Source organism: Polistes fuscatus, unplaced genomic scaffold (assembly GCF_010416935.1).
Source record: "Polistes fuscatus isolate 324 unplaced genomic scaffold, CU_Pfus_HIC Scaffold9, whole genome shotgun sequence".
NCBI lineage: Eukaryota > Metazoa > Arthropoda > Insecta > Hymenoptera > Vespidae > Polistes > Polistes fuscatus.
This window is the reverse complement of record NW_025113173.1, coordinates 3,725,100-3,748,869: the sequence shown is the minus strand read 5'-3', so window position 1 is coordinate 3,748,869 and position 23,770 is coordinate 3,725,100. Positions and strand designations below refer to the sequence as shown.

The following is a 23,770-nucleotide window of genomic DNA, read 5'->3' as shown; positions in this document are numbered from 1 at the left end:
TTATTCTTTTTTCTTTTCTTTTCTTTTTATTCTTCTTCGTCCTCTACATTATACCATGTTTTCTTCCTCTTTTCTTTCCCTTTTCTTTCCATTTTCTTTTCCTTTTCTCCTGTTCATACTCTCGGTTACCAGACTGCATGTCTACTAGCCATATTCGGCTGCATTTCTTCCGAGTGAAAAGCAACTCGATAACGGAATTCCTTACGCCGTATTCTTTGTCCTTGTTGTTTATTGTCGTTGATGTTGTTTCAGAAGAATGAGTTTTTCGTTTCGAAGAACGGTGATTTAGTTACCGTTTACCATGTAGGAAGTTTTTTGTCTCGTCGTTCGTTTTATCAAAATGTTTTGATTTTTAAACGAATGATTATTATTGTATGTGTTTAAATTTGTTAACAAATAGATAGGAGTATTGAATTTCATTTAAATGATACTATAATTATAAAGTAATAAATAAATTAATTACTTAAGTTATACGGTGACTAGTTTGTTCTTCTATTAATTGTAAATTAATTATCTGGTTTTTTATCTTCAAAATGAGATCTTTCATTCATCCTAATTCACGTACATAAATATTCGTTTATTTTATCAAAATTTTCTGATTTTTAAACGAATGATTATTATTGTATGTATTTAAATTTGTTAACAAATAGATAGGAGTATTGAATTTCATTTAAATGATACTATAATTATTATAAAGTAATAAATAAATTAAATACTTAAGTTATACGGTGACTAGTTTGTTCATTTATTAATTGTAAATTAATTATCTGGTTTTTTATCTTCAAAATAAGATCTTTCATTCATCCTAATTCACGTACATAAATATTCGTTTATTTTATCAAAATGTTCTGATTTCTAAACAAATGATTATTACTGCATGTATTTAAATATGTTAACAAATAGATAGGAGTATTGAATTTCATTTAAATGATACTATAATTATTATAAATTAATAAATAAATTAATTACTTAAGTTATACGGTGACTAGTTTGTTCTTTTATTAATTGTAAATTAATTGACTGCTTTTTTATCTTCAAAATGAGATCTTTTATTCATCCTAATTCACGTACATAAATATTTGTTTATTTTATCAAAATTTTCTGATTTCTAAACGAATGATTATTACTGCACGTGTTTAAATTTGTTAACAAATAAATAGGAGTATTGAATTTCATTTAAATGATACTATAATTATTATAAAGTAATAAATGAATTAATTATTTAAGTAAAACGGTGACTAGTTTGTTCTTTTATTAAATGTAACTTAATTAACTGCTATTTTATTTTCAAAATTCACATAGATAAATGCTCGTTTTATTATGTCGTTTATTTTATCAAAATGTTCTGATTTTTAAACGAATGATTATTACTGCATGTGTTTAAATTTGTTAACAAATAGATAGGTGTTTGGAATTTCATTTAAATGATACTAATAATAAATTAATTATTTAAGTGATACGATACGGACTAGTTTGTTCATTTATTAATTGTAAATTAATTAACTGTTATTTTATTTCCAAAATTCACATAGATAATTGCTCGGTTTTATGTCGTTTATTTTATCAAAATTTTCTAATTTTTAAACGAATTATTACTGCACGTGTTTAAATTTGTTAACAAATAGATAGAAGTATTGAATTTCATTTAAATGATACTATAATTATCATAAAGTAATAAATAAATTAATTACTTAAGTGATACGGTGACTAATTTGTTCTTTTATTAATTGTAAATTAATTGACTGCTTTACTATCTTCAAAATGAGATCTTTCATTCATCTTAATTCACGTACATAACTATTCGTTTATTTTATCAAAATGTTCTGATTTCTAAACGAATTATTACTGCATGTGTTTAAATTTGTTAACAAATAGATAGGAGTATTGAATTTCATTTAAATGATACTATAATTATTATAAAGTAATAAATAAATTAATTACTTAAGTTATACTTTGTTCGCTTATTAATTATAAATTAACTGTTTTTTTATTTTCAAAATATCTTTCATTCATCCAATAATTTACAAAGATAAATATTAATATTTAAAAAGTCCAATCCATCCTTCGTACACGTGTGCCGTGTTTAAATATTGAAATTGTTAATGGCAATGAATAATTATGACGAATTATTGAAGTTTATCGAAGAATTTAGTTAACATCATTTTCCAAGGGATAATTGGTTAGAAAGTTGTTCAATGTATGGTAAACGGTAAAATTTTCATTTTGATCCACGTAGAAGAAAGTTTTCTAGTCTCCGGGAAGTAAACGTCTATCAAGATAATATTATCCTAGTAATGATGTTATAGATAATATAACTCGAGACTCGAGCATTCGAATTTTGTATTATTTCCAATATCAAGTCACTTTACGAACTTCTCTTTCCTCTGAAAGAGAACTCTCTTACGATCTTATTCTCGAAGCTTACCAAAACTTGTAAGAGAGATGCATCCTGCATCCATTGCAAGGTACGTGACCACGACGTGAAAGAAGATCAACTAAAATGTTATTGAAACGAAAGTTTACATATGTTAGAATCTATGTTAAAAGTACAACCTTCCTCACACACACACACACACACACATACGTAGAAACAAACTTTAAACAATAACGTGAATTAAATAAAAAAAAAATTAGAATGTGCAGTGGTCTCGGATTTCTATAAATGGAAATCATTTGGTTAATTTATTATAAAATTCCGAAACGAATTGAAATATATAAATATATATAAAAGTTTATAAACGAAAGATTATATTTTTTTAATCGGTAAACATAGGTACCCACCATTCAATTTGAAAAGTTCATTGAAAAGTGGCAATGATTTCCGATTTTAGAAATCAATCGTCCATTGCATTGCTTCACAAAGGATACAACACACTCGTGTGCCCCTTCGGGCACACAAGCTACATCGAAGCGCGAATATTTCGGGCTGTTTTGAAATGCAACGGCACGTTTCATTCGCAAATCTACTTCAAAAGAATACTCGACGATCGACAAACTAGCGGAATACGAGCACCATACTCGATTCATCTCTTTTTCTCTATCTCTTTGTCTCTTTTTCACATAGACACATCTGGGTATAACCCTACTTTCACCACCCTTTTATATTCACATATCGTTATTTGGTATCTAGCTAGCTAGCTAGCTAGCTTTGTTCGTGATTGACAAAATAATAATATACTTTTCTTCTCTTTCTCGCAAATCTTTCTTTCTCATTCTCTCTCTCTCTCTCTCTCTCTCTCTCACTATCGTGTATAGGAAATTTCACGAGCTTTATAATTAAACATTTCCGAGATAATCTAAAATACTTTAACAAACTTAATTCGATTAACTCGGCTTCTTATAATCGAATCTTCGACCCTATTTCCGTGTTCTTTCCACTGAAATTTCCAAAACAAAATTAGGATAGAAAATATAAAACGAGACGAAATAAGGTGCTGAGATGGTTATCCTAAAATTAGCGGAGATAAATCCGATAGTAAACTCGTGCCAAAGTTAATTCGATTTATTTGTAATACTTGTTATACTTAGCTGGCCAAAAAAAAAAAGGATAAAAGAATTGACGACAAACGAAAGAATAAAAAATAAAATAAAATAAAACAAACAAAAAGAAAAGAAAAGAACGTAACGTAAAAGTGGCGTAAGCGTGGGTCGCAATTTTTCGATAAAAAGAGGGAAATTTGAGATCAGACCGACGATTCGAGATTTTACGATCAGATCGTTCGTGAACGGGACAGGAGGGTAAGGGAGAGTATTCGTGGATGATACCAGGGTGAACTACCCCTTCCTCTGGAAGCTACTCTTCCCAATAGAATTGTGTACGTAAACGTTGCGAGAGAGGATGGAGAAGAGGAAGAGGAAGAGGGTGAAGAGGAGGATGAGGAGGATGAGGATGAGGGTGAGGGTGAGGAAGAGGGTGGTAATAGTGATCGGGTAGTATCGAGATAACCATCTATTCGAACGAAGGCCGTTCGTGTTCGTGTTCGTTCGTTCGTAGGAGGGCAAAAGCAAGCAAGCAAGCAAGCAAGGGGATGATGTTTCCCTTTTCGCAATGTGGTCATTGTTTCAGTACCTCCGGATATCCTGGACTATCCCACCAGTACGGACATGGAAGTGAGGGAGGGTAGCAACGTGACGCTGCGGTGCGAGGCGACAGGAACACCGAAGCCAACGGTCTCCTGGCGTAGGGAGGCAGGGGGCACGATCACCCTCCCTAACTGGCACGAGGGTAGGTATTTATTTTCGGCAAAAGGACTCTCTGACCGCCACCTTCCGTCACCTTCCACCCAATTTACCGTTCCTCTCTGACCTATCGACATTTCTCTTTCTACCTTTGGCCCTTTCCTCTTCACTTTATATTTCCGCTCGTTTGCTCCCAGCCACCTGCTATCGTCGTTTTCCTCTTTATACTCTCCCTATATATATATATTTATATATATATATTTCAATTACCTCCCCTATCGAACGTCACGATCGACGTTTCGATTTTCCTAATAAAGCTATCTGCGAGGATCGTGTTAAGTGCTGACTTCGTTACAATCCCGTTTCTTTCACTAAAGTGGATACTTCAAGAAAATTAACACAGGATCTATATATATATATATTTATTGAATAAATTCTTTTATCAAAGTCAAATCTATTTTCTTCCATTATAAAGGACAGTGATTCTATCTGACTCAACCCTTGACTCCTAAAATAATTACTCGTACGTAAAATCATTTTCTGTATAGGAAAGTACGTATCTAATATTACCACGAAGAAGATTTAGATCTCATTGGCGAGGAGAGATCTAGAAACAAGGACACACCACTGTTATCTGTTCTATCACGATACGATATCATTTTCCTCGAGCATCTCGTTATCTTCGTAATCTCGAATCGCGTGCACCGCGTGTGAATCGTGTTGATAGTAAAGGATTTCCAAATGAGAATGTATATCTCGTACATGTATCGATCAAAATGTGTTGTGAATTATGTGTTGAATTATGTGTTGAATTATGTGTCGAAAATCGATCGGGTTTGCGAGTCCGTGCTTTATCTGACGAGTATCAGTCGGTGAGATCGACTCCGAAGGGTGTACTCGAACTCTTAATTTATCAAAGCGGTCTATTATCCGATCCTTTTACCTTCTTAATTGCCGTTCTTCTATCTCGTGATACTAACTCCCTATCTTTCCTTTTTTTTTTCTATTTTTTTTCTATCTCTATTTCTCTTTCCTTTTAACTTTCAACAGTAGATGTCCTCCGATTCTTTCTTGCTTTCTCTCTTTTTTTTTTCTTTTTTTTTTCTGTTAGATGATTGTTCAGACCATAGTACCTACGCTGACTAATTGCACGTGAAAGGGCCGAGGACAATCCGTATTGTATGATCCACCAGGATAAAACTCGGGCCTCCCCCCCCTTTTTTCCGTTTTCATTCTTTTTCTCTAGTCGTTCGTTTCGTCGTTCACGCTTCCTTCCATTTCGGGAAAGCATCCCCCACCCCACCCCATTCCACCCCTCCTCAACGAATTCTTCCCTTAAACTGGGCGTCCTTTTCCTTCGGCCTTTCACGAGGTACTTCGTGTTCCTGACACTCGTAGAACGGGTTACAAGGAAAGGGGTACGAAGGGAGGATGAAGGGAGGAGGGGGGAGAGGGGGAAGAAAACGATAGCTAGGGGTGTCGGACCTCGTGCTACTCGACCGTAAAATATTTTCAACAGTACGCTACGACACCGTACCAGGAGGAACTGCAATATTGGGTGTTACACCGTCTACGAGAAAAACGTAACGTACCTCGCGAAAAAGGACGAGGTGTTTCGAGCACGAAAAGAGGAGAGGAAAAAGAAAGGGGTGGAGATATCGTGGCGGGGAGGGAAGGGAGCAAAAGCCTCGAGTGATTTATTCACCGAATGAATCTTTTATCTTGCCGCGCTAGGTTTTAAGAAATCGGTTTAAACATTTGTCCTATCTTTTCTTTTTCTTATTCTTCTTTTCTAACACATACCAGACGTCCCCACCCCACCCCCATACCCCCTGTTATCTTCTCTCACTCTTTTCTTCCCTTACTTTCGTCTACTTATTGTTTCTTTCTATCTCTTTATCCTCATTTCTCCGAGATTCTATTTTCTTTTCTATCGAATCTAACTTATGTACGTTTTTTTCGATCTTATATTTTTTTTTCCCCTCCCATTTTCATTCGTCTTTCCAACAGTCTCTTTCTATTCTTCGGATCCTGATTCCATCGAAGGATAAGTACCGTAAAATAAAATATTCTCGAGAACGCGTGTACGTCGTCGTCCTCGTCTCCCTGGCGTTTCTCGCAGCTGACCTCTTTTATTTCCCTTTCCCGTTCCGATTCCGAACCGAAAGAAGAAAATTGGATGACGGGGCTGGAGAAAGAATAAAAGTGAGAAAGGAAAATGAGAAAAAGAAGAATAAGAAGAATAAGAAGAAGAGGAGGAAGAAGAAGAAACGATTTCTTTGTACTCATTGATAATGAAAGGAAAAAATAAATTTAGTTATTTATCTCGTCGTTAACCTTTTCTTCTTTTTCTTTTTCTTTTTCTGGTCGAGATCTCATCGAATTTCGTGAAGAACTCGTCCAAATTTTCAAATCAACGAGATTAAAGGATATTTAATAATTCAATTTAAATTATTAGTGCGTCTTTTTCATGATTTTCCTTTCGTGTTTACAGAGATCATGCTAAAAATCACTAATCGTTATTCTTGACCCTAAAATAACTTATGTAACTTACGTTGCATCGAATTTCGTGAAGAACTCGTCCAAATTTTCAAATCAACGAGATTAAAGGATATTTAATAATTCAATTTAAATTATTAGTGCGTCTTTTTCATGATTTTCCTTTCGTGTTTACAGAGATCATGCTAAAAATCACTAATTATTATTCTTGACCCTAAAATAACTTATGTAACTTACGTTGCATCGAATTTCGTAAAGAACTCGTCCAAATTTTCAAATCAACGAGATTAAAGGATATTTAATAATTCAATTTAAATTATTAGTGCGTCTTTTTCATGATTTTCCTTTCGTGTTTACAGAGATCATGCTAAAAATCACTAATCGTTATTCTTGACCCTAAAATAACTTATGTAACTTACGTTGCATCGAATTTCGTAAAGAACTCGTCCAAATTTTCAAATCAACGAGATTAAAGGATAATAAATAATTCAATTTAAATTATTAGTGCGTCTTTTTCATGATTTTTCTTTCGTGTTTACAGAGATCATGCTAAAAATCACTAATCATTGTTCTTGACCCTAAAATAACTTACGTAGCTTACGTTGCATCGAATTTCGTAAAGAACTCGTCCAAATTTTCAAATCAACGAGATTAAAGGATATTTAATAATTCAATTTAAATTATTAGTGCGTCTTTTTCATGATTTTTCTTTCGTGTTTACAGAGATCATGCTAAAAATCACTAATCGTTATTCTTGACCCTAAAATAACTTATGTAACTTACGTTGCATCGAATTTCGTAAAGAACTCGTCCAAATTTTCAAATCAACGAGATTAAAGGATATTTAATAATTCAATTTAAATTATTAGTGCGTCTTTTTCATGATTTTTCTTTCGTGTTTACAGAGATCATGCTAAAAATCACTAATCATTGTTCTTGACCCTAAATAACTTATGTAACTTACGTTGCATCGAATTTCGTGAAGAATTCGTCCAAATTTTCAAATCAACGAGATTAAAGGATATTTAATAATTCAATTTAAATTATTAGTGCGTCTTTTTCATGATTTTCCTTTCGTGTTTACAGAGATCATGCTAAAAATCACTAATCGTTATTCTTGACCCTAAAATAATTTATGTAACTTACGTTGCATCGAATTTTATAAACAATCCATGGAAAGTGTTCCTTCATCCGTATAAAGCATTAATAGTAATACGTAAAAGCTACATTTTTCTCATTAAAAATTAATTTTAAAAGCAACAACTCGGATTAGTATAATTATTAATTAATGATTTTTGGCTTAACATAGATGATATACAGTAAGTTATAAGGATACTCTTATCCTCGCAGTCAATTAAAAACAATCAATATAATATTTTGTTGTAATACAATATTTCTAAACTTTTATCGACAGAAATCTATTTGAAAATAATTAAACTTTTAAATTGATATTAATTTTACAGTAGTAGAATATTTTATTGTTAGAGAAATATAATTTTAATTAGATAGATAAAAATATCAGTCCCAAGAAATATGCTCAATCGTCTGAAAAATATTAAAAAATGCAATCAAAGATTACTTACCAAAATAATCATCTCGTATTTTTATTATATCTTACGTAATTACACAATTACATTAATTAGACCAATATTTTATTATCAATCGAGTAAAACTATATTTACCTAAGAAATAAAATATTTGACTGCGATATAATTAATATCAATTTAAACATTTGAATTATCCTAAAATAGGTTTCTCCGTGCTATAAGAATTTAAAATGTTGCGTGTATTACAAATATCAATTATTTTAAATTTACAGTGAAAAAATGGTTACGAATATTTTTGCGATACACTCTATATATACCAACTAGTACTACTACAACTACTACTACTACTACTATTACATATTACAACGCGTGTGTGTGCACAGATAGCAATAATGGATATAAATCACGCGGATAATAACGGTGAGGTCTATGCGATCAAACGCGAAATAGCTCTCTGGAGTCCAGTACTATGTATGCGTGTACGTTAAACCTGTATATGTGTGCGTATATGTGTGTGTATATGTAAAATCAAGCTTTTTGTAAAATCGTTCGAGTTCGCGGCTGCGTTTAATGTCCGCGATTTGTTAGATTACGATATAGTTCATCGTTCGGTGCACTGTTCGTTCGTAACTATAAAACCTTAAAACGATGGTAATAATGATATCGATAGAAAATTCATGTAGATAACCAAACAAAAATTATATTTTTATATTTCACTTGAGATCTTTTCTTAAACATCATTGTATTTTTTTATTTCACTTGAGATCATTTCTTAAACATCATTGTATTTGTTTTTATTTCACTTCAAATCATTTTTTAAGCATCATTGTATTTTTTTATTTCACTTCAGATCTTTTCTCAAACATCATTGTATTTTTTTATTTCACTTGAGATCTTTTCTCAAACATCATTGTACTTTTTTATTTCACTTCAGATCTTTTCTTAAACATCATTGTATTTTTTTATTTCACTTGAGATCTTTTCTCAAACATCATTGTATTTTTTTATTTCACTTCAGATCTTTTCTTAAACATCATTGTATTTGTTTATTTCACTTGAGATCTTTTCTTAAACATCATTGTATTTGTTTATTTCACTTGAGATCTTTTCTTAAACATCATTGTATTTTTTTATTTCACTTGAGATCTTTTCTTAAACATCATTGTATTTGTTTATTTCACTTGAGATCTTTTCTTAAACATCATTGTATTTTTTATTTCACTTGAGATCTTTTCTTAAACATCATTGTATTTTTTTATTTCACTTGAGATCTTTTCTTAAACATCATTGTATTTGTTTATTTCACTTGAGATCTTTTCTCAAACATCATTGTATTTGTTTATTTCACTTGAGATCTTTTCTTAAACATCATTGTATTTTTTTATTTCACTTGAGATCTTTTCTTAAACATCATTGTATTTGTTTATTTCACTTGAGATCTTTTCTTAAACATCATTGTATTTTTTTATTTCACTTGAGATCTTTTCTTAAACATCATTGTATTTTTTTATTTCACTTGAGATCTTTTCTTAAACATCGTTGTATTTGTTTATTTCACTTGAAATCTTTTCTTAAACATCATTGTATTTGTTTATTTTACTTGAGATCTTTTCTCAAACATCATTGTATTTTTTATTTCACTTGAGATCTTTTCTTAAACATTATTGTATTTTTATATTTCACTTGAGATCTTTTCTTAAACATCATTGTATTTGTTTATTTCACTTCAGATCTTTTCTTAAACATCATTGTATTTGTTTATTTCACTTGAGATCTTTTCTTAAACATCATTGTATTTTTTTATTTCACTTGAGATCTTTTCTTAAACATCATTGTATTTGTTTATTTCACTTGAGATCTTTTCTTAAACATCATTGTATTTTTTTATTTCACTTTAGATCTTTTCTTAAACATCATTGTATTTGTTTATTTCACTTGAGATCTTTTCTTAAACATCATTGTATTTGTTTATTTCACTTGAGATCTTTTCTCAAACATCATTGTATTTGTTTATTTCACTTGAGATCTTTTCTTAAACATCATTGTATTTGTTTATTTCACTTCAGATCTTTTCTTAAACATCATTGTATTTGTTTATTTCACTTCAGATCTTTTCTTAAACATCATTGTATTTTTTTATTTCACTTGAGATCTTTTCTTAAACGTCATTGTACATTTTTATTTCACTTCAGATCTTTTCTTAAACATCATTGTATTTTTTTTATTTCACTTCAGATCTTTTCTTAAACATCATTGGATTTGTTTATTTCATTTGAGATCTTTTCTTAAACATCATTGTATTTTTATTTCACTTGAAATCTTTTCTTAAACATCATTGTATTTGTTTATTTCACTTGAGATCTTTTCTTAAACATCATTGTATTTTTTTATTTCACTTTAGATCTTTTCTTAAACATCATTGTATTTGTTTATTTCACTTGAGATCTTTTCTTAAACATCATTGTATTTGTTTATTTGACTTGAGATCTTTTCTCAAACATCATTGTATTTGTTTATTTCACTTCAGATCTTTTCTTAAACATCATTGTATTTGTTTATTTCACTTGAGATCTTTTCTTAAACATCATTGTATTTTTTTATTTCACTTTAGATCTTTTCTTAAACATCATTGTATTTGTTTATTTCACTTGAGATCTTTTCTTAAACATCATTGTATTTGTTTATTTGACTTGAGATCTTTTCTCAAACATCATTGTATTTGTTTATTTCACTTGAGATCTTTTCTTAAACATCATTGTATTTTTTTATTTCACTTCAGATCTTTTCTCAAACATAATTGTATTTTTACTTCTGTCATTTTTTCTTTCTCGAAATAAATTGACAGAATTTCACATTTTCTTTCCGAAAATAACATTTTATATCAGTCACGAGAATTCTATTTTTTTTTATACGAATCGAGAGTAATTTGATGAAATTTTTATGAAAATTTGGGTTAAAATAAATAATGAATATTTGTAGATGTATTTAAGAATTTATAAATACGAATAAAAGAAGTGGTGTGTTTCGTGAATTACAGTTAAGCTTTCCGGTGCACCTGAAAATCTGTGAATTTCAGAGACACGTTGAATGAACAGAACTTTATACGCAATGTGTTAAATGTGTTTGTCTATTACTGAAAAGTAACTAGTATTGTTATTTAATTTTTAATTATATTTAATTGTAATATTTAATAATCGTTATATTATTATAATACGTGCATTTATTAATTACTAATTTATTACTATACATACGAATTTATATTTTTATAATTTAAAAATAATCACCTTATTACTCTCTTTTTTATGAATTCAAATTAACTTCTTCTCTATCAATATCTTCTCTAATACTCAGAATCATTACTATCAAAGAGACTACGAATTTAAGAGTAATCAAATATTAAAAACTTACTCATACATCATTCGTTTTCTCTTCTCATTCTAATAATGAAAATGAATGTTACCCATTCGACCCAAATTCAAAGAAAAATTCCCGAATAAAATGTTGAAATCGAATAGAGAGACTGGGGAAAAACGTAGACAACATTTCAATTAAAGGTTTCAGTCGGGTCAGCTATAATAAGATTTCATTAAAAAGAAACGTCTAGTATATTTTCTTACTGACATAGAGAAAATTCTTTATTCATGAATCGAAAATTCAATCTTTTCTTATAACAGAATAAGAAATAAAAGTGGTATATGTATTGTCGGAGTGAGATAATATAACGGTGTTAGATAAATGTGTTATCTGTTTCAGTAACGAGTATCGAAGGTCCACATCTGGAAATAACGGGTGTCACTCGACTCCACATGGGACCATACTTGTGCATAGCATCGAACGGAGTACCCCCAACCGTCAGCAAGAGGATCGTTCTCATTGTTCACTGTACGTACGAAACGACTAGTCCAAGTCTTCCTCTTCATCCAACATTCCTTACTTTTCCCTCATCTCCCTTACTTCACCCTCTCTCCCACATTCTTTTTCTTTCTCTTTCTCTCAGTTTCTTTCTCTCTTGGTTTCAAAGGCAATTTAAAAGCCCGACAACGTGGCCGCGAATCTCTCTCGAGTCGCGTACCTCGTAATGACGGCACTTGGGGCAGACGCCACAGTGTGAATGGCTGATCCAGAGAAGGAGCATTGTTTCCTCGGTGAGCTTGAAGAACCATCTTCTAAATTCTTCCTGCCTCCAGGCGGGATTCCGACGTGCAATGTCACCAGCTACCTTGCTAGCTTGTTCGTTTAAGACACTCAAAGACTCGTTTCTTCTCTCTTAACATATTTTCCTCATTTTAATAGATAACTTTCCGACCATTTGAAACCAAGAGATTTTCATTATCTTTTCTTCTCTCTCTCTATCTCTCTTTCTCTCTCTTTTTAATTATAATCAACATCGTCATCATTTTTCACTTACTTTTCACGCAGTTCCACCTATGGTTTGGATCGAAAAACAATTGGTTGGTGCCTACGAAGGGAAAAGACTTGTTCTCGAATGTCAAAGCGAGGCTTATCCTAGACCAATAAGTTATTGGACTAGGCCAACTAATGAGACTATCGCTAACGGTGAGTTTGGAATAATAAGATTGTTAAAATAATATTATAAGGGAATCTCTTTCGTTATTCATATCGATTGGTCAATTAATACAAATTTACATGACCCTATTGGAAAATAGGGTCAACCTTGCAACCAGCAGGGGAACCTGCTCAGTTGCAATCTATTTTTTACCGTTTTCTTATTCACGTGTCTATTTTTTAAACATAGGGTATTTATATTTAATTACTATTCTGAATTTACTTGCCATTATTTTATAAGAAAGATCAATAATAGCTTTTAAAAGTATTAACAAAATAATTCTTTCCCTAATCTGATTTTTTCTCATTAAATAACAATAATTTAAATTATAATAAATTATAAATAATATTCATTTTTATTTCATTTAATTTCACGTTTTATCGATTTATAGTATAATGACAATTCACTTTCAATTCTGTAAAAATAAGATAAACGTCATTTTATTGTTACTAAACACCAATCATCAATCGTCAAAATAAATTTAACGAGACACCCCGTTACAGGAACACGTTGATTAATAATAAATGAGAACATTTAGTTATTTTATTTTAGCATCATTTTCGTATTCTCTCTCTCTCTCTCTCTCTCTTCTTCTTTCTCTTTATTTTTTAACAAAATAATTCTTTCCCTAATCTGATTTTTTCTCATTAAATAACAATAATTTAAATTATAATAAATTATAAATAATATTCATTTTTATTTCATTTAATTTCACGTTCTATCGATTTATAGTATAATGACAATTCACTTTCAATTCTGTAAAAATAAGATAAACGTCATTTTATTGTTACTAAACACCAATCATCAATCGTCAAAATAAATTTAACGAGACACCCCGTTACAGGAACACGTTGATTAATAATAAATGAGAACATTTAATTATTTTATTTTAGCATCATTTTCGTATTCTCTCTCTCTCTCTTTCTCTCTTCTCCTTTTTCTTTATTTTTTTGTGTCTTCCACAACGTTCGAGCGAAGATACGTTTCGTGGTAAAACGCTCACACGAGTGTCGCTAATGTGGCTCGCTCTAATTACACACTGCACCAACATAAAGACTTAGCCGTAATTGCATCCAAGCGCCTTTGCGATAACAGCCAGAGGTTAAGGGCAAGTGAAGCAGCGTTATACCTTAAGACGCTAAGATTACACTCCATTTCTCTTATTGACAATAATTGAATTATTTCATAAGAACCAGAATGAGAGAAAGAGAGAGAGAGGGAAGGTACCTCTTTGCCATCTTTTCTAAATTATAGAAACTTCAAGAATCCATTATCCTGACACACTTTTACATTTTCTTATATAATTACGATTTTCAATGATTTCACTTTGAATATTTTTTTTTCTTCGAAATTTTCGAAAATACATTAAGACTTTATTTATTTATATTATTTTATTTATTTTTCTGTGTACGTGTGTATGTGTTGTTTTTAATTAATCATAGTTTCAATGATTTGATGATTTCACTTTGAATATTATTTTTTGTTCGAAATTTTCGAAAATACATTAAGACCGTCTATTACTTTATTCATTTTTTTGTGTACGTGTCTGTGTGTTGTTTTTTAATTAATCATAGTTTTAATTAATCATAGTTTCTACATTTTCTTATATAATTACGATTTTCAATGATTTCACTTTGAATATTTTTTATTTCAAAATTTTCGAAAATCCATTAAGACCGTCCATTACTTTATTCTTTTTTTCTGTGTTCGTGTGTGTTTATGTGTTTTTTTTTTAATTAATCAAAGTTTTAATATCAGTCGTTTATTTTCCTTTTTTCTAAAATACGTTTTATTTTGCTTTTTCCCATAATTTAAAAAATCGTTTTTCATTCGCGTCAAAATGACGCTCGGACGTGGAAGAAAAATTGAGCGAAACTTTTTTTTCTTCTCTCTCTCTTTTTTTTCTTTTCTTTTTTTCTACCTTTTATAAACGAGAGGGACGAGAGAAGAAAAATGTAAACTTTATAGTAACGGTAGAGCTAGTGAAGCACTACGTATTTCGATTATTCGTAGTTACCGCCAAGTGCCTGTCCTCCTAGCTATTTCGCGGATCACTGCTATATAACAAATTAGCTTTTTAACGAGCGACAAACGTAATTACATCGGCACGAAGTTATACGATTTAAATGCGCACGGACGAAGAAGTGCCATCGGGCGTCCGTTCGGTCGTAAACTTGTGCTCTCCTTCTCTCTCTCACACTCTCTCTCTCTCTTTCTCTTGTTAATTACGAATTATAATCATGTTGCCGTTTAAACTGGAACATCGTATTTAGATATCTCGTTAAAAAGTCGAAAAGTATCGTTTTACTCGAATGAATGATTTTTTATCAAAGGAAAGTAAGAAAGAGAGAGTGAGAGAGAGAGAGAGAGGTGGGGGGAATAAAAATCTTGTTAATTAATGAAGATCAATTTTGAATATTTCCACAGACAATCATTACGAAGTTGAAACGATATCAAAAGGTTATAAAGGATACAAGACAACGATGAGGTTGACTATAAAATCGGTACGTGCACAGGATTTTGGATCGTTTCGATGCATATCGACGAATTCGTTGGGCGAGACAGATAGCAAGATCAAAGTTTACAGTGAGTATGTTCGATCAAATATAATATGGGGTTTTGAAAATGTTATGGTATTGTTGATTAATACTAAACGTATCGTGATCGGTCAAATGTAATTTCTAAAGTATTCTGCGGAAACATATAAAGTGTACAATATTCATTTCTAAGTAAAAGATTGTGTATTAATATATTCGTTATCAAATTAACTGAAATTTTATTCCATATAAAAAAAATATATGTTTGTTTTTAAGATAGAAAAATCAGGGTACGTTTAGTGTTATTAATTAATTAATGAATTACTTCATTAATGCATTTATTCTTATTACCTTCGATAATCGAAGTAAACAATCTCCGTTTGTTTATTGTTACTAAATAGGTATATTTAGCTGATGGAAATGTGTGTAGATAGTATGATTAAAATTCTAATGAAAAAAAACAAAAATTATGAGAGAAGTGATTGTAGTAGTAATAGCAATAGTAGTAGTAGTAGTAGTAGTCCTATGAGACTTATTTCTAGTACAACGGCTGATGTTAAACCGCAAGGCTGATCCTTAGCCGGATAACTTATCGGTTTATCGTCGATCGATATAACCTCCTCGGCGTAATTACCTCAATCTCGGCTGTACTTTGTGTGAGTTCTGGGTCCTGTGCCCGAGTTCACTTAGGCGTCTCATGTACGAAGGAGCACGTTGACTGGTTAAACAACCCTTACTTTCCTTCCTTCCTTCTTTCTCTTTCTTTCTTCTTCTTTTTATTTTTCTTTTTGTTTTCTTATATCCACGATAAAAACAGAATTGCTTGCTTGCTTGCTTGCTTGCTTGCTTGTAAAATTTCAACATTAAGCTTATTTCATTAGCTCGTTTCATTCGTCAAGGTATTTATTTTCGATCAAGGTAATGAATTTAATGAATAATACGTATATAATCGTACTGATTTCTTTAAACAAAATTTCTATACGGGAGGAAAAGTAAATCGATAGATTGGTTCCACGTTTGTATTTAACATATTTATAAAATCGTACGTACAATATACGCGTTGGCTTTAATGTTAAATCGATCGGAATGATAATAGAGAAAGAGAAAAATAGGAATAAAAAAGAAAAAGAACAAGAAAAAGGAAAAAAAATCAAAGAACGAAGAAGTGCGAGATATTTAATTAACGTCGACTATACAAATTATTGTGATTAAACGCCTAACGCGATAGAAATCGCTAAGGGGTTCGCTGATAGAATGGGAAATATTTAAAAGGGTTCGAAAGAAAGAGAACGATAGAAGCACTAAATACGGAATTGGCGAGAGGGGGAATTGGAATAAAATCCTTCCGAGTGGAGGCTAATAGAAATCATCGCGAATTCGTATACGTCGAGTTACGTCAAATCACGTTGGTTCGACGTTATATTTCATTCGGGTTCTCTCTCTCTTTCTCTCACTCACTCACATTCTACGTTCGAGTGGCAGCCGTAGCTTGGCTAGAAAAGCCGGGCCATTCAACGTCCTTTCGTTTGACTCTGCGCGTTCATTTGATCGATTCCTCTAATTAAAGATACTCTCACGTATAAGAGGCAATGTGTGACTGCTAGGAAGGGAGAAAACGCACGCGAATGAAAGAGAAAGAGAGAGAGGGAGAATGAACGGGTGTGCGAAAGAGAAAAGGACACTTAGGGTTGGGAAATGCGCGAGCCTGTAGGGCACTTAATTATTGCTAATTGCAAATATAAATACCGAGAGAACCTCGTCATACTCTCTCCTGTCGTATGATAGAATATCGATAATTGCTTCTACCTGCTTTACGTTAGCTCACTTTACCTAGGAATTTTGATCATCGTCTAGGAGGTTAAGCACGTTTATCTAGCTATTAATATAGATAAATAGAAAGATGATATACTTATGTAGGATTCATGAAAAAAATTGGACCGTTGAACTGACTGGACCGGGAGGATTCGAACCCGGATTTCCGCTTTCCGAGCGACTGCTTTTAACCACTGAGCTATCCACGGCTCACCGTCCAATCTCTTCACGAATGCCTATTTAAGTGTTTGGCTTGGAGACGCTCGCATCCCACACTTATTCTAAATAAGACCTAATTTGAGTTAGTTTTATCGTTTGATTATTATTATAAATCATTCCCGTGTTATTCTTAAGTCTGAACTTTCCCCCCTTTTGCCTTTCTTCATCCACGAAAGTCTACGGTTTAATATCATTATCAATAATTACCAAGGAGAACGTACCACGGATTATATGTTCCGCACAAGTCCGTTAACTTCATTGGGAATCTCTCTGGGAGTAATGCCGGGAGCTGAGAATTATCGGTCGACACGGAATAGAAAAGGATAGAAGATGGTTGCCTCCAAGTTTCTCATGTTACGCACAGTCTATGAGTACTTTAAGGGATCTAATACTTGAAATCAGGAAATATTAACTCCCACGCGTTGTTTATCCTTTCTTCTTCCTAATACGTTTATCGTTTTTATACAATTTATTTAAATAAAATCAATGAGAGAGATAACGTTATTATATTTAAACGTCTGAAAATAAACACAAGTCCTTTTATAATCTGTCGGGATGTGTTACGAGTTATTCCCTAATTGCTTCACGCTCGAACGATTAGGAATCTCGTGGTATTATTAGAGAAAGCATTAGCCGCTAATTGCAGCAAGACGGAAGAGCAGTTTCGACATCTTAACCTCTACGCCGACGCATTCATTAATGAAACCATGTTACGCTTCGAAGGAGATGAAACAATGGTATGCTAATAAATGTGAGCTCAACGTTTGATGCGTTTCTAATGGTCCTTCCTTCGTTTTCTCTCTTTTTCTTCTCCTTTATCGTCCTATATTTTAGCACGTATAGATTAATAAATATTATTCTAATCTCTAATCGTAATAATTTCAAAATTACATTTCTCGTTGATTCGATAATAAAATATAAATCTAATGTACAAATTTATATGATAAATGTTGATGTTAATAGATAAGAAGTATATATTATATATCAGGATTTAAAAAATAAAATGAAAAATAGGAAGATGGAAATTGACTTTTTGATTCGAGCATGTAATTGAAAGTTCCTTTTGAAAATAATACAGGATATTAGTCTCAATTATATTTTACATTGTAACAAATAGTAATATCGTATTTAATATAATCAAACCTAAATGCAATTAACGCGTTTAAACTTTTCGATGAATATTTCATATATTCATAAGTTATACGATTCCTATCGTCAATATATATATATATGTTTAATAATCGAATGCAAAATATGATTTCGATTGAAATTTCAATTAAAACAGATTCCACTCTTGAATTTTATTTACCAATCTGACCAAAGAAGAGAGAGAGAGAGAGAGAGAATGTGCTTGTTTTAATCCTGACGAAGGGGTTGACAAAAATCGAATAAAATCAATAAAAAGTAATAGATCTTCGCTCTGTCATAACATAAAATATCAATTAAACCGTGCGTCCGTCCCCCGATCGCTAAAATCTGTTATCAATTGAAAACCAAAAGAAGAAAGAAAAAAAAAGAACAAGAAAGAAAAGAAAAAAAAAGAAAATACGATTTTTTTCCCTCTCGTCGTAAAATTCTTTGAAAGTTTCCCTCCGGGAGAGATGATATTGTCGATAAACAAAAACAAAAAAGGAATATAAAAGTGAAAAGATAAAACAATAATAATAAAAAAAAAAAAAGAAAAAAAAAAGGAGCAAAGCTCGAGTGTTAAATGAAAAAGCACATGCGGAGATTTATTTTTCTTCTTTTTTTTTCTTTTTTCTTTTTTTTCTTTTTTTATTCGAGGAGATCGACCACAATGGAGTCGATGGTTGAACGTACCCTGCCTATCTACCTACCAACGTAGGGTGTACCCTTCTCCCTTTTTATCCGATCGAACGAATAGACGAGAATACTCCGTCCGCGGTTGAGAGAGAGAGCATCTGTTATTTCAAACGATTAATTAGAAAACGCGCGTTTTCGCGAATGCCTCGAATGTGGAGAGAAGGAATTAATATCGTTGCAGAACTCTCGACATTTCGACGAAGCGTGCAAGTGACAAGAGCCCTCCTCCCTCCCTCCCTCCCACTCTTTAGCCCCCTTCTATCACTATTTCTATCTCTCTTTATCTTTCCAACCAACCAACCAACCAACCATCCAACCAACCCTTTCTTTCTCTTTCTCTTTATTCCTTTCTCTATCTATCGGGGATTTTGTGGAAAACGTTTCGGCCCGACGACGACGTTCCAATACGTCAAAGCAGTAAAGCACATCCGGGAAAGTCCAGCAGCAGTAGCTTGGCCGATTATTTTCCCGGTTATTACTCGTCGACAGGTTTTACCCAATATCTCGATTCGCCATTTTCACCCCGTTCGTTTCGTTCGAACACGATTCGACGCAAAGTGGCTTCCCACGGTGTACGATTCGACGGACGTTAAAGGTTATCTCTATAAACGTGATCGACAACAAGCTCGGTTGCTGCCATTGCTTTTGCTGCTTCTGCTGTTGTTGCTGCTGCTGTTGGTGCTGGTGCTGGTGGTGGTGCTGCTTTTATCGAGGAGACTCTTTGAAAATGTCGATATATCTACATCGTGTCGACTAATCATTCCACGTTGATTGAGCTTCATTTACTGTCACTTTCCATCAAACTTTATTAATATTATTCCATTTAGGGATTTGTTTTCCCTTTAATATTCTTTTAACCGAGAACCCTAACGCAATACATCAGTCATTCCGTTTTTTTTTCTTTTCTTTTTATTTTTATTTATTTTTAATCGAGGTGTTTTAGTAAATCGTTGGGTATGATTCGGCAAGATATTTCTTATGATTTTAATAATCGTTAATAAGATTATTGCTACTGTTGTTATTATTGTTGTTATTATTACTAATACTTGCGTGGTCATCGTCGTGAAACGACAATTTCTTTCGATTATATTTATTTCTCTCATGCTTTTTATTTTTGTTTTTCTTTTCTTTTTTTTTTGTTTTCAATATACATATAACTCCATTCGCACGATTGAGTCTCGTATTCTCGTCACTCTACGTCTATCACGTCGAATTTTAATAATTCTATCAAAAACTCTCCTCCTCCTATCGTATTTATTCGCAATCGAACTTAATATTCGTTACGCAAATGGCCTAAATCCCTCATGGTCCAAATGCTATACATTATTGTCCGCAAATAATGCTTTCGTTAAAATAAACATTTGTTATGCGCGTAAAAGCATAGTTAAAAAGAGAGAGAGAGAGAGAAAGAAACAAACAAAGAGAGGAAGAGGGAGGAGAAAATAACGACAAGTTATCGACAACATGGATAAAAGCTTATCGATGTGAAATGACATTTAAGTTGATTTTTAAACTTTTATTTTTTCTCTCTCTCTCTTTTTTTCTCGTGCGATATTTAAATTCGTTTGCGTTGAATAAATTTAAATTTAAATATATATATATTTTTTTGTTTTGTTTCCTTCCCTCCTTTGTTTTACCTCGAACGTTATTTTGTTAATTATTTTTAAAAATTTTTGAAGTTATACTTCTTTTGGCGCGTTGGGGAAAATGTAATGGGGAGCCATTACATGTTCCTAGCGTCTGGAAAAAACGACACCATGAAGTTTGTCTGTATTTACGACGCGCGGCAAAGCGATTTCAAGTATACGGCATGAAGTTGTCTTCTCTTCTTCTTCCCCCTTTTTTCTCAAACGGGTCACCCATCCAAATATTAATCGTACTCAGCGCTGCTTTACTTAAATGATCGAAACGAGAACTAATGCTGTAACCGCGCCATGGCTGTTGACGCGTCAAGTAATTCGATATATCTCTCTTATATTTAGTGTGGACTGATATTTATATTTTGATATTTTCTTTTTCTTTTTTTTATTCTTTCTTTATATATATATATAATAATAATTATTTTTTTTTAGGTTATTTTTTTCTTTGAAGTTTTTTTTGAAGTTATTTTTGAGGTTATTGAGGTTATGTTCGTTTTGGTACGACAAAGAAGTATAACTTCTTACGTGCGTACATAAGTACACACACCAGTTTTTATTGAAATAATTTAAATTTTTATTGAATTAATTAAATTTTTTGCATGAAATTTTTAATGATTAAAGTATCTATAATTGTTATTTATTACTATTAAAGTTATATATTTTTATTATGTTTACTGGTTAAAAAATAAAATGATAACTGTAATTCTACAAAATAATCGTCTCTTACTATTTACGCAAGATTTTAAAAAATTTATTATTATATTTCTAATTTTTTTCTTTGAAGTTTTTTTTTGAAGTTATTTTTGAGGTTATTGAGGTTATGTTCGTTTTGGTACGGCAAAGAAGTATAACTTCTTACGTGCGTACATAAGTACACACATCAGTTTTTTTTTTATAGGAATTGACAGGCAACCAACAACGAGACGGCCAGGTACTCGACGGGATTCGAAGAATTCTTGGAAACTGGATCACAGTAACGAGAAAAAAGCTGCCGGCATGAGGGACGAGCCCATGTCGAAGGGAAATTTGGATAGCGGCGAAGAGCAACTGGATTTTCAATCGGCCACAGCATCCTCGTGCTTTCATCGTCAGCGCATCTACGTAAATCTCGGTATCATAGTATTCGTTGGTATCGTTCTTGGTGGATTATCGACGTAGACGACCGACCCCCTTTTCTGTCGTTGTCATCCTCCCCTCGACGTTAAAGAATTTCGACAATTTTTGAGAACGAATAGATTTTTCCTCGATTCTATGGTTCCTCCCACGACGAATCGCAAATTTGTCGATTCCTGTTGGAAACTTCGAACTTCCGAGAATTGCTTAACGGGAAGTTTTCCAAAAACATACGAAAAAGAAAGGAAGGAAGGAAGAAAATAAAAGAGAAGTGAATAGAAGAGAATAGAAGAAAGTGAAGAAGAAAAACTAGGAAATCTTTAATCAAGAGTTCCACGCTTTGTGCGTTTTTCGTTTCTCCAAGAAGATCGTGCAAGATTACCTATGACCGTTTAAAGTCTCCAGAGATATGAAAGATATCATAAATTGAAGCTCTTAGATTATGAAAAGGGGTTAAAAAAGATCTATGAGAAACGAAGGATACGAAGAGTAGAGTTTATCTAGCCGTGTAACGATCCTCTCTTCCCCCGACAAGAAAAAAGAAACTTCTTTTAAGTTATTACTTATTACGTTTTTGTCATCGAGGATCTACGACGATCGTACGAAACGTCCTTACCAATTGTAAAGCTTCGTGTCTTTGTATTACAGGATTAAATCGATATAAGTAATGTGTGCTATCGCATAATATTACTCTTACATTATATACTCTATATATATATTATATATATAGATAGTAGATTATCCTATTAAGTTACAGTACAATGACAATAATTTTTTATCTAATCCCGTTTATGAGAAAGATGAAGAAAAAATAAAGCGAAACTGTTTTGGTAAACTAGAAGATCCGATAATATTTCTCGCATCATTGATAAACTGCCTCGATAATAATCATTCTTTATTATAATATAATACAATGATGCGTTAATATATTATCCCCCCAATGGACATGAAAAATATTTCAGTCGAGAACGTGATGATCGTCAATCCATTAGCACACAGTCCATTAATTTTAAGAACTTATCAACTTAGCTTGCGTATTTTGTGATAATGATTACCACTGTGTACGATGTAAATACACGTAGAGATATGTGATAATCCAATAGGTTGAATAGATTATAAACGCGTTGATCGTTGCTTTCGAAGCATAGAGCAATTGATATTGTACAATAACAATGTGTGAACGATATTGTAGATTAAGCCTCAGGGACATGTAAATACGTTAAGCTGTAAGAACGACGTTGCGTTAGTTTTTGCATTTGTGAACGTGAGAAATCTATCTATCCTTCTGTAAATACGATGTACTTAATCGTGTAATTCGGCAATAAATGTTAGACTACTAACTGTTACTTGTTGTTACGTTTCAAGTATTTTATTTCGTACTTCCTGATTCGTTAAAAAAAAAAAAAAAATTTTATTTAAACAGTAAAGGTTACCACTAGTTGGTAAGTTAGATACCTGCCTTATCGACGATGGTAAAGGTAGTTTTTCAAGTAACGAATGGTCGTTAATGTCACTTTCTACTAACTCTTTACTCGAATGGTAAGATCAATGATAATATACCGACTGCTAATAATTTTAATAAGTAGGTATTCATTATTAATATTACCTTTGATAATACTATCTTTTGATCTTATCGATGTAAAAAAATTGTTACAAGTTTTATCTTTTGTCGTTCAAAGTTAGTTGATTATTCTGTCAACACAAAATGTTTTATATTCTATAACAAGAAAATATTGAACGCTTTAACAAAGATGATAATAATGATATATCGAAATGAAAGCTTCTCTCGATACATACTATAAATCATAATATAAATTTTATTGAATAAAATAA

The 23,770-nt window shown here is 31.9% G+C and overlaps 1 protein-coding gene across 1 annotated transcript in view; it reads left to right on the top strand.

Moving 5' to 3' along the window:
* The window catches only part of LOC122525708 (protein CEPU-1-like), a 30,078-nt gene extending 6,795 nt beyond the window's left edge, over positions 1 to 23,283 (top strand). The window contains exons 3-7 of the mRNA XM_043648630.1: positions 4,067 to 4,225; positions 11,979 to 12,107; positions 12,645 to 12,782; positions 15,220 to 15,378; positions 21,723 to 23,283. Of these exons, the coding sequence (XP_043504565.1) occupies positions 4,067 to 4,225; positions 11,979 to 12,107; positions 12,645 to 12,782; positions 15,220 to 15,378; positions 21,723 to 21,982 (845 nt within the window). The 3' untranslated portion in view covers positions 21,983 to 23,283. The remainder of the gene's footprint in view (positions 1 to 4,066; positions 4,226 to 11,978; positions 12,108 to 12,644; positions 12,783 to 15,219; positions 15,379 to 21,722) is intronic.
* The last annotated feature ends 487 nt before the right edge of the window (positions 23,284 to 23,770 follow it).